The sequence below is a fragment of the Dermacentor albipictus genome, chromosome 5 (assembly GCF_038994185.2).
Source record: "Dermacentor albipictus isolate Rhodes 1998 colony chromosome 5, USDA_Dalb.pri_finalv2, whole genome shotgun sequence".
Lineage (NCBI taxonomy): Eukaryota > Metazoa > Arthropoda > Arachnida > Ixodida > Ixodidae > Dermacentor > Dermacentor albipictus.
Window position 1 is genome coordinate 92170368 of NC_091825.1, and position 12552 is coordinate 92182919.

Genomic DNA, 12552 nt, shown 5'->3' on the forward strand with positions numbered 1-12552 from the left:
AACTAAATGCTCCATTAACTAATGTTTCGGCTGGGAGTACAATTTCAGTTTAACTATTCGATTGCACCTCATTTTCCCAGGCTAGGTCCCGAGCTTCGCATTTGGAAAGCAATACAGCAGCACCGGGAAGGTTTGTCCTGAGGATAAACCGATCTAGGAAACATGGATACTGCGTGAAAGCTTCTGGCAAAGCACCCCAATGCTGGTGATGGGCCGACAATGTCAGCATGGCCAGCCAGTGCTAGGAGCCAGAAGACGGCAGATACGTCCACGGGGAGCGATGGGTGTTGCGATAGTGGGGCTGTGTGTTGAAGCAGCTGCCTTCCAACAAGCAAGCTGAGTTACGGTGGTGGTTGCAGCCTGTAGCCTTGGTATGGGAGTTTCTAGTGAGAAACCTGGCACTAGTGATGCGAGAACTGCAGGTATGGATGTTCATACAGTGTAGGAATGATGAGCATGTAGATTTCTCTTCTAAACTGCACAGGTTTCACGCGTCCTTGTGGTTTCTTGCGCCAACTTTCCTGAAATCGCGTTGCCATTACCCGATAGATTGCACCCGTACGATTTATGTATGAACTTGTGTAAGCCTAACATTTTTTTCCCAAAGAGTGTGGATGGTTATTTCGTAGGTCAGGTTTATAGCTATCTTCTGACACAGCATAGAGCGCCACCATTGCTGTGAGCTGTTGTCCTTGAAATTTAGCATTTGCAAAACTTGGTGGCCTAGAAAGGATGCAAGGGTTTGTATACCTGCTGCACCATGTTCTGATATGACAAAGACACGAGCAGCATTCAAAAATTGTGCTTGTATCAGCGCTGGTGCAGTCATGTTAAGCAAGTTATGAAGGCAAGTCAAGTCAGTCCACGTCAATTGACTTTCTTGAGGCCACTCCCGGGCATGCTCATAAATGTAGTCGATTCATAGAGTTGGGCCATCAATGTGAAAGCTGAATTGTTCTTTGCTTTCCTTACAAAAACACACATGCTCGAGCATGCCCATGAGAATGGGTTTGGGCAGACCACATAGTCAAAAGCTTGTTATTGCTTTGAAGAAGACCTTTTGTGTTACTTCTTTCTATTGTTCTTTTATAAGCAAATTAATATGAAGCACTGGAATACTGTGGCAGTTATACAGTGCCTTGTTAAACTGGAAGTGATCAAAATTGTTTCAGGCTCTCTTCCAGTTGGCTTTCTAGCATGGTTGCAGCTCTGGAAACTACTATGTTCATTACCAAAGCCTAGTCCAGGGTGTGAAGGACACATTGGCAAGTCCTCGCAAAGTTCAAGGGCTGCATGCGTGATTCAAATGTTAGGATGAATAATCTGAGCGCATTGCCATCATTTGAGCCAAGGTGTTTGTCATCCCTCATTTCTTTCGGCAGTGAGGCATCACAGGAAAGCCAACTTACTGTCCTGTGAAGTGCAACATTCAGCCAAGTTTCTGCTCGCATTTTATAAACGCGGTCACCCCGGTCTTGTTCCTGGAGTTACACTATCCCAAGAAGAAAGGTTGCTCATTCAGATTTGTCAACGTGGGTAACGCATTATACATAGTGTAGCATTCATGACGCACTACATTGCACAGAGGCTAATACGTTGGGCCAGTATCTGAATGATGTGTTAGCCTTAGGCATCACACAAAAGCTCAAACTGAATGCTCATGAAGAGTGTGGCATTCTGCTTTTACCGCATCTCATATTTAATGATTGCTTGAATGCAAACATAATACATGTAAAAGAAACTGCTTTCTTTTCTGAGCATGTATTTCTCTTTCTTTTACTAAAAAAAAATTTTTTTTTAGTGCACTGCTTTTTGTTGTGCATCTCAAAGTGAATGAGCTCCAAGTTCCTAATAGAAAACTGTCATACCAGCCACCTGGCTTTCATAATTTTCATAATCCATTCTTGAAGCACTAGCTGGTGTCCATATCATAAGAAGCCAACAGACACTGACACCAAGGCGAACACAGGAGAAATTATTTGTACTTAATAAATTAAATAAAGAAATAATAAATTAATGGAAATTAATGTGGATGAAAAAACTGGCCGCAGGTGGGGAACGATCCCACAACCTTCACATTTCGCGTGCGATGCTCTACTAATTGAGCTACCATGGCACCGTTTCCCCATCCACTTTCTTGGGTATTTGTTTCCTAGTAGAACCCTGGGAGTGTTAGCCAGCGCCACTGCTCACAGACCTTGGCGGCAGATGTGGAACATCCTTTCTGCCGCAGGCATCACGAGAACGTGATCTTTCGTGATTTGTGAACATGAACGTGAACGTGATTTGTCCCATGTCACAAGGCATGTGACATGGGACAAGAAACTAGACAATATGTTTCTGATCAACCCTGTTTAGAAGAGCTGAAGATTGGGTAAACTCTATCTTTTGTTTTAGATGTGTTAGATTTTTTGTGAGGAATGCAGCTTCACATTGATAGAGTTGATGCTTTTCAATTGCACATCTTGAAAACGTGGTAGCGGCAACTTCTCCAGACCTTTGTGAACTACTTTAAGAACCTCGGGAGCAGGACGATGTGGTGAATCCACTATGTGTACGGTAAAACGGCACAGAGACAGAATGCAGCAGAAGTGACAGGACAACAGGCTGAGGTTCTTGTCGTGCCTCATGTTTACACTATCTTACACATATGTTTATGCTCCAGCTGGCCTTAATAAATACAATCCAAAAGATAAATTCAGGTTCCAGTTCTGGGAGCTCATTGTGGGAGCTCATTGTGAAATATTAGTTTTCAGTCTTTGCACCACTTGTCATTGACTTCAGTCCCCCTTTTGTCATTAGAATCAGTCACTCGGCATGATGGATGATAAGAAAAAGCTAATGAAACAGAAAAAAAAAATGATATGGATTGTTGGAAAAGGCATCCTGTGGCCACACAGTAGCTGCACGCACTGTTTTCTGACACAAATTTGCAGTTCGCATAGAAATAAACTAGCTTCCCTGCAAAATTTTACATTTGAAATACTACTGGTTGCCTCTTCGAAAGCTCACAAAAATAGATTATGTTATACCAAATCTCTCTCGCCCGCAAATAAACAGCGCCATTACCATCCTGGCAGTGGGACATGACGTCCGAGATGAGGCGCCGCTCGTGGCCTGCTGATGGAGTATGAATCACAGCCACTAACTACCAGATTCTCTATCTTCCAGTTAGGTGCCATTTAATGATATTTAATTTAAAAAACAACTAATCTTTTAATGAGTGTTCACCTGTCATTGTCTCGCCATATCAAGCTATGACTTTTCAGCTCCACAAAGACTGCTCTGTTAACATAACCTCCATCATTCTCTCTTCATCAGAGAACCTAAGTGGAGCTCTTAAGCAGGCCTTGTCATAGCCACATTCTTGTTTTGCATTTACCATAAAATGGTTCTTTTTTGCGTTGGAATCATACACTCCTGTTTGCATTAACATGAGTGTGGCAGTTTTGTTGATTCCACTGGAATAAAAGAATGGGTACCTCATTTTTGAGGCCTGAGGCTTTGAGGTGCATTATTGGCAATATTGCCATTGTCTTCTCACAGAGATGCATATTACATTCGCCCACTCTTCATGTGCTTGCTCAGAAGCACCCTGCATTGCTCAAGGAAACATCTGCACTCACCCTTGCTGTGTAGACGTTTGGTGGCGCTTGTAAATGTGCTTCTCATTTTCCTATACACATGTGCGAGTACTGCAGGAAATGAATATTAGACGTAGTGCTATGATCACTGCCAACTTTCTGAAAAAATCTTGCAATGCCTGGTTGATTACCATGTGTTGCTTGTATTCTTCACCCAAACATGAAAGCAGAAGTGTGTCTCCCTAAGTTTGGCATGTGAAAGAGTGGTACATCCTTGGTATCTGCGATCGAGCACCGAGTTATATCCTAAGGTGCATGCTTTCTAATTACAACGCGTCGACACCTAAATATCGGTGGACTTTTGAAATTTTCTTTACCTGCTTGCTCGCATATTGGAAGGCAGCTTGCTCTCGCTCATCACCCTCGGTTTGTTTGTTGGATCAGTGGCTTGTGGGTGTAATTTTGGTTTGCTGCTTTAACAAACCAGGCTAAAGAGTGTGCCGCAGGGCTTGCATCACAATGCGAATGGTGTGCAGAGTGGCACATGGTGCCATGTTCTCAGTGTCATATAACTGCACGAGTTACGTCCATGGCTGCACTTGTGTCTATACTGTGAGAAGGCCCAGTGCAGCTTCAATGTATAAGTGCTTAATATCAAAGAGCAATGCAATTGTTTCTTAATTTGCAGTGTAATATAGTGACTGAAACTTGTTTTCCTGTGCACAAGTGTGTGAATCATTAGCCTCGCATAAAACATTGTATGCGATGAATAGGGCGACCACAAATACTGCAGAATAGTGCGCTATGGAAGGTTGGATCATTTTTGACATTTGCTGCAAGATGCTACTACCTGTTCTTCTGGCTCATGACATCAGCATCTTGCATAACACGAAGTGCAGTGCATGTCACCCTTGTGTAGAGCATGTGAACAGCAGCTGCCAGGGTGCTCCGCAGCCAGGCAGCAATCTCTAATGGTAGTGGCTGTGCCCGAGGTTATTTGCGTTGGCAATTGCATGCCCAGACACTTCTTATCTCGAGCCCAGTAGCTACTGTTAGATGTTGCTGGCTGCATCCGTGCCTCAGCAGCCGCCGTTCCGGGCACAAGGATGGCGTGCACTGTGCAGTCTACTCCTCTTGAGACGACAGAGATCGAAGAAACTACGTAGAAACCACGTAAATCTGTTCTTCATGCCAGAAGTTTGGCTTAAGGCAAGGGCACTCATCATGTGCTGAACAGATTTCTCTGAAGTGCTCAATATATTGGGTAATTCAGTTTAACAGGGTTTGTTTTAAAGAGAGTTCACCTTAGTGTTCAAGACAGGGTCATTTTATGTGGCATTCTCATTTGCCACTGCAAGGTAACGAAACCACTCTATTAGATGTGGCCTTTGTTATTCCTGTCATACTTGTGCTTTCTTCTTGGGCTCCTTGAAATTTGTCGCTTCTGTGGTACGAGCCAGCACATTTTCTGTGTGCAAACGTATACAAACTCAAAAGCTGTAGCGCTGTTGAAAAGCGTAGGTTTTGCTAATGTTCAGATTAAAGACATTGCCACAGGAACAGGCAGATTGCTTGAACTTAGTGGTCTTTTCTTCTCTCCATGACAAGTTATTGCTCACTGTTTAAAATGTTACTGTGTACGTTCAGAATACAAGGCAAGTGAAACCTGTCATGGCCACAGGTTATCTGTTGGTGATCTGAGTGAGGCATAATGGAGAATGACCTTACAGCAAGTTCATTGCAAGCCATTTGTATGGAAGGAGAGCTGTTCCTTTGGTGGTAAACTTAGTGCATTAGAGTTGGATATTTGGTGAAGCAAAAGCTCTTTTGTTTGGTCAGTGTTCATCAGTAACTGCAGAGGCGATGAGGTTGTTTGAAATCATTGTAGTAGTATTTCGGAAAGGAAATGCCAGTATGGTGGATTTTTCTATAGCATTTCTGAATGATAATTTATGTGCCACAGTTTGAAAACATTTGAAACTCCATGTCCCTTTGCTGCTGTGCATCTGAAGTGGAAGTCTATATTTACATTCTTTTATTCAACATTGGTTATGGGTTTAAAGTGAGGCTGGAAACGTGGCCGTAACTAAGTTTGTCGGACTAATGACTTGATAGCTTGACGGTGTACTGCTTTATTGTGCTGCTGAGGTGGCACAGACAGGAACACAGACACATGAAAACAAAATGGACATGGACCTTGCATAAACTTTGTGTCCACTTCATGTTTAAAGTCCACGTCCATTTCATGTCTGTGTCCCTATGTGTGTGCCAACTTAGCAGCACAACTAAACACTTTACAGTTATACCATATCAACTAGACCTGGAAGAGCACTTCTGGATTTTGATTGCACATGTGATGCAGGGAGGACTTTTAAGTAGGTACAGACAGCATCACATATTGCACCCACATCTTGTACTACTCATTTCTGAACATGGCATTACTTAACTGGCTCATAACTGGACATTTCTCTCAAAATTGCCACTGCAGTGGCAAATTGTTGTTTTTCTTTCCTGCTCCTGTGTTTTTTTTTTATTTCTTTCAGTGCAGAGGTGTACCATGTTGCTAATACCATATTTGTTCGATTATAAGGCGAAGGGTGCAGTTGGGGGACCCAAAGAGAAGGAAACTTTAGTGTGAACACTAATATATAAGGCGATATAGAGGAGCCGACAGATTATTCAGACTCAGTTGAGATTGTCCGAAAAACTGAATTATGAAATCGAATTATGAATTATGAAATCGGGATGGAAGGGAGCTTCAACACACACTGTGCGGGTTATGTGCGAATTTCTCCTTATAATGTGGCTTAACGGCAGCATGCTCCGCAAAGCCTTGAAGTAACAACTTAAGGCAAAATTCGCGCTTCCGTGAGGCTACACCTAATGCAAAGTTCATATATAACCTGCACTCCACTTATACTGTTCCTCGTATATGAAGCAGGGTTGACTTCATGGCTAAGGATTCTTGGAAAAAAAGAAAGACCTCGCCTCATATTCTAATAAGGGGGGTAAGTATATTTAAAGGTGGTTGAAATTTACTCTCTTGCGTCAAGAAAGCATTCAGGGAGGCCTTCAGAAAAAGTGTCTCAGGGATGATTAAGATAGTTTTCCATTTTTGAGCCAAAATTTACTTTAACAAATGTTTTGCCCTCTGATGAAAGCACCTTTCTGATGTTGTATGCTCAGATAATACCACTGCAATAAGGGCTTTCGATTAATCTGTCAAGGAAGATAAAAGGGGTTGTTGATGCTGTTTGTGCCCCTGTGCATGCAGTTTTTTATTTTTTAACACACGCACAGCATGCAGCCAGCACGAAAAACATTTTACCACTGTCATAGTTCTGCATAAACCTTAGTCAAATGAAACTGCAACCTCTTTGTGAAGCAGTCTTGAAGGACAGATTGTTCTGTGAGGTTGCCATTATAGCTAGGTTACTATAAAAGGCATTGCTTCTGGAGTTGAGTGTCTGGTATTCTGGTGTAATTTGTTCCTTTAGTGCCTTTTTCTGGCCAGTTTGACCATCCTTGCTGAAACGGTAATCTTCTTTTGTGGAATATCCTAACATACAATCGGCTTGCTCCAAGTCAAGCGTTTAGGGACCACAGGTTTCTTTTTCTATCAACTGTCCCAATTCAAATAAAATACGCTATTTATGTATTATTCTACAAGGAGATAAACCTACAAACCTGCAAGAGTTAGTATCTGGCCATTTCTCGGTGCCGTGGTGCCGGAGGAGAGAGGACTGTGTGCCATGCAAAGGCAGGATATTCACACAGTCACTAGCACTTGCTGAAATGCACAACTGCTTGAGCATAAAGCATGAACACACTTGCACTTTTTGTGCCTTACAAATACACATCTTGACCAGCGGTTTCTTTTGTTGCTCTTGTATGGAGCAGGTTGAAAGTTTCTATTGACCAAAAGCCTTGTTAAAAAATTTAGTGGTTTCAAACTGCATTGAACACACTGTCGGTGAACCCCAAAAATACAGAGAGGTTTGTGAAATCTGTAGCAGCTTCAAATCAAGGACAGCGAACCGCTGCCAGTATCGGTCAGCTCACTTTATTTCATTAATTTCTTATGACTGACTCGTGCACTTTGTGAAACAGTGCAGTGAGAGCTGTACCACACTTCTGTGCATTCAGCGAGAAAGGCTTCCGTAGATATAACGAAGTACTTGTGAGGCACAAGAGGTTGTTGTGTGTTATACAGAAAGCAGACATTATAGGAACCAGACATGATAGAAATAGAGATGTGTTCATGTTTAGTGGCCATTTTTTTTTAATTATCTGGGTTCAAATTCTTACGAGTCAACCTATAGCAAAAGTACAGCCAGTGTGCGCTGTCCCCAGTTTCTGGGGCAAGCAAGTACGCAGTTTTTGTCCCAGCTCTATTGTTCCTTCAGTCTTGTTTTCATTCTTGTTGAACGAAATTCGGCATGAATATATTTGCATCTGACTGCACCATGCCAGGTTTTTCTTCAAGGTTGGTCAAAGTGAAGTACAAAAAGAAACACAAACACTAAAAAAAGCTTACGAACTCGAGCTGCTTGTTACTGTTAAGTGTCTCGGGCACCACACACGTCGAAAATGTGTTCTTTTCTTGATTACTTCACTTGTGTGCTAACAATTTCCCTGTGGTAGTGAACATGCGTGTGTTTACGTGCATGCACATTTTTGTGCATAAAAGAAGTGTACATAGTAGGGAGAGTCATCTGTAGAGTCATCTGTGTCATTTTGTTTCGTTGTAATTAACTACTACTACTACTTGTTCTCAAGAGGCTGCTACAAACTTTTTTTATAAAACCAAGTATTTTTTGCAAGCTAGTTATGGAGCCAGTCATATTTTTTTCCTTTGCGTTGATTTTGTGTGCATATTGTGCTGTTGTGTTATTGCATGTTGACATTACGCTTGTTACATGTGTGAAAAAAAGGAACTATGTACATACATAATTTTGCGTGTTCTCTTTGTGGAGCAGGGCTTTTTGGAACAGATCTGGGCATGCTAGGCTCACAAAAGAGTGTCTGTGTTTGTGCGCCTGTCATAGCAGTGAAAAAAAAATGCATAAGGATGAACTGGAGAACATAATGCAACATCAACACGTAGAATGGTAAAGCAGCTTGGACTGGTAGAAAGATTCTACGTAAGAGCCAGTACCTAAGGCAGAAAAGTAAAATGGATGTCAATGCCATATTCAGGGAGTGTGCAGTTTTCAAAGTAGCCATTGGTTAACTAAGTGTACGTTAACTCTTGTGTGCGCTCTATAGGTGACTCCTAAAATAGGTGGCAAGCAACGTGCACTAAATTTTCCGCACTTCCATTGTAAACTGCGTGTTGCGTCGTGTCATTAGATCGCCTGCAACATTTTCTGCCTGAACTTTGTCATTTGTCACACGGTGCTCACAAGGTGTAATGTAACCAAATCTTTGATAGTATGTAACAAAGGTTTGAGAATGACGACGGATGGAACTAAATCCATCAGAAATCAATCTTTTTTACAATGAAATTAAAAGATTTTGCAGGCACCAAAAAGACATTTAATGTAAATGGGATTTTGCTGAAGATTGTTAGATAGTACGTACTGAAGTACATATCCCAATCAATTAAATCTGTTGTTACTTGCCCCGTGTAATTTAACAAAGTTTGCAATTAGCCAGCTGTGTCTTTTTACATTTCATGAGGTTACTTGCATAGAATAGAAGATGTGTGCTAACCCCCCCCCCCTTCCCCTCTGCTGGCGTGCACTCATCTTGTGTGCAACAGACCCTTGTGTGCGACAGAAGACGGCACACATCCTCCTCACCCCCCTCCCAGCGTGCTTGAGAAGATGCCGTGCATCACTCCACCATCCTTCTCAGTTCACCCTCGCATGCTTTCTATCGCACCTACAGCATACGGTGCATATTAATGCAGTCTGCAGTCTTAATGCATTTGGGACTTTATATGGGACCTCACGGCAATGGCACAAATTTGCCTGGAGTGTCCATACAATTTCTATCGCAGTGAGGCCAGCGCATCTCTAGGGCTCCCAGAAACGCCACAATAGGTTGCTTCATAAAGATAGTACTGTGCAAAGGGCATCTAAAGATACACTGCCATGACGGGCACACAGATTTCTTCAGAGCGCTATAGTTGATAAGTCCAGCCGTCTGTTTTTGTGGGAGTGTGTTTTTTAATGTTTTGACACTGCAGTCTTTTGCGCAGAGCAACTCCAATAGAATTGTTGTTTCGGTGCATTGTGAGACTCGTTGTTGGCTTTGCACAGATTTGTTGACTGTACAATATTGTTAAGTAGTAGTGTTATTAGCTGATTGGAACGTTTTTCAGTCATTATTCTAGGCGATTGGGGGTGCCCAGTATTGCCAAGGCATATTTCTTGGCATTGTTGAATTTGTTGTGCGCTTTTGATCATTGTCGGCCTCTGTGTGATCTTTGTTTGCTGATCTCTGTCGTAAGGCACACCTAAAAAGAAAAAGAAAACAATGTGCACAGGTGTGTTATATGCAGAATAGTTGGAAAACGCACGCTTGTTCAATTTTCTCGCATGCTAGCATACATTATAGTTGATCATGTGTTCACAAGTTCCATTTTCCTTCATAAGTTCATTTTTTTGGCAAAACTGTGCAAAAATATATTATTGTCGGAAATGCAACAGAAAGGTGAAATTCCTTCAGCATAGGTATCTTTAAAAGCATTGAGGAATATTTTGCAATGAATATTATCAGAGTGACATACCTGTTCATTCTAGTGCCGATGTGTAAGCTCTGTTGCATTAGGAGTGTTTGGAATGCTGTTCCCACTTGTGGAATACTGTAGCTGATTTTCGTATGTGAGAGGGCTCCTCAAAAAGAACAGCAATAAAGGATGATAGTGTTCACAGTGTTCATATACCGTCTTTATAGCTGTGGCTGCCTTATGCCTAGCCACAATGATGTTGATCCAGCAATGTTTACCACTTGATCATCACTTAAAGGGGCCCTGCAACATCGTCATTGGGTCACCATATTTGGTCTAGGTCTGTTCTCAGCATTTCAAAGAACAGAGAGAAGAGGGAATTAAGAAAATTGACCCACACAAACCCATGTTATTGGTCAGAGAAAGTTCAAGACACGAGCAAAATGAGTTATTCTCCACTAGAATTTTCCCGGCCTTAAGGTGCACACTTCACTCTCCTATGATGTCATATGCTGCTATCCAATAGCAGCAGGGCTTTAGCAGAAGTCGGCGCACCGTTGAAGCCTGATTAGCCTGTTGATCCTATTATGAGGCATGCCATATTGGGGGACTCTGGAATAATTTTGACCACCTGGGGTTCCTTAACATGCTCCCATTGCATGGTACATGGATGTTTTTGCATTTCGCCCCCATCGAATTGCGGCTGCCACGGCCGGGATTTCATTCCGTAACCTAGTGCTTAGCAGGGCAACGCCAAAGTCACTAAGCAACCATGGTGGGTACCGTTGCTGTTACTCAGTAAGCCTCAAATGGTAAGTTTGTGGACATGCTAAAGCGTAGCTAAACCTCTGCAGTGCCGGCATCATACTGCATAGTGTATTTCTGTCCAACGCAGCATTATGACAGTGCCCCCAGCAATACACAGGTTTCCCACCAAACTAACTGACAAAACAGAAGCGTAGATTGATGGCATGGTAGATGGTGAACTAGCATGCGTCACAGGTCTCTGAGATCACATAATCATAGCTGTTTACAAGCACGCCTCCTGCGTCACAGGGCATGTGGGGCTCTTCGAAATGAAAATCGTAACCATCGTGTCGTGGCCGCAGTCGTACGTATTAAAAAAGCTGACGTTCTGTTTCGCTTCACGCGATTGTGCAAGTCGCGCTGATATCGCGGCCTAGGCTGATCTAGACCAGTCACGTGAGGTCAAACCGAACATCGGCTTTTCGAACACGTGCAAGATAGCGGCCAGGATGGTTGTGAGAGGTGAGCATATAACTAAACAATTGTCATGCGCTGGAGCAAATAAGTTTGTTTAGCATGATTACTGGGTCAATATAGCTACTGATTAAGTGCAGAAAACTGAGCCCAAATAATTTTGTTTTTGTACTCCTTAAACAGTCATTTTAGCGGCACACTCTTTTGTCACGTCTGGTGTATGAAGTACACAAATTTGCCGCATTGAGGTGATGCCGTCAGTGCAGCTCGTCAAGCTTTCCCTGGCAATTTGGAAAACATGATTTTAGGGTGCTAAAATACGCACGCAAAGGAGAAACACACATGGAGTGCCGTGTGTGTTTGTGTAATTGCCATATGTTTCTCCTTGCGTGCGTGTTTTACCGCCTTAAAATTATGTTTTTTTCAATCACACTAGACCAATTTGCCCAAGGTGGAGTTTTGTTTCCCTGGCGCTTTGCAGGGCCCTTTAAAGGGTTCCTGCATCACTATTTAAGGTAATAATTTTAGCTCGTGACCTTTTGTTATAACAAACTATGAGCAAAATGAATGATCATAAGACACCCAAACCTAAGGTATCCCTTGTAGAAACCTCAAAATACGTTCAAAATGAACGTTACCTTCGACTTGAATGTTCCCAGCTCTGGAGGCCACATTTCACTCTTTTGTGATGTAAGGTGCCCTACAGCAGCATGAAATTGATATTATGTACCAGAAGTCAGCGCGCCATAGTTACTAAGCCTGCTGAGTTTGTTGATGCCGTGACCATGGCTTCCGCGATCTGACGGCGTATTTTTCTATCTCGGAGGCTATGGCTGTTATAGCCTTGAGAAATATGTGCGCTCTCTCTCTCTCACATGTGTGTGTGAAGAGAAAGAGAGGAGGTTGAAAAGCTCACCTGACCTATGTGTTATCTTTATTTATTAATCTGTTTATCCTCTTCGCTCCTATGTTACTCAATTTGGCACACTGCTTTTATTCCTTTTCAGGATTAGCGGAGTTGCGTTTACGTAAATTATTTAACCCCAATTCAAAGCCTGAAGCATGCGGAAT

General features: G+C 42.5%; 1 protein-coding gene across 11 annotated transcripts in view; it reads left to right on the forward strand.

Moving 5' to 3' along the window:
• Nucleotides 1-10462, forward strand: part of Ask1 (apoptotic signal-regulating kinase 1) — a 113466-nt gene extending 103004 nt beyond the window's left edge. For all 11 annotated transcript variants that reach the window (XM_070538579.1, XM_070538581.1, XM_070538580.1 and 8 more), the window contains one exon: nt 81-10462. In XM_070538579.1, the coding sequence (XP_070394680.1) occupies nt 81-141 (61 nt within the window). In that variant the 3' untranslated portion in view covers nt 142-10462. The remainder of the gene's footprint in view (nt 1-80) is intronic.
• Nucleotides 10463-12552: the final 2090 nt, after the last annotated feature.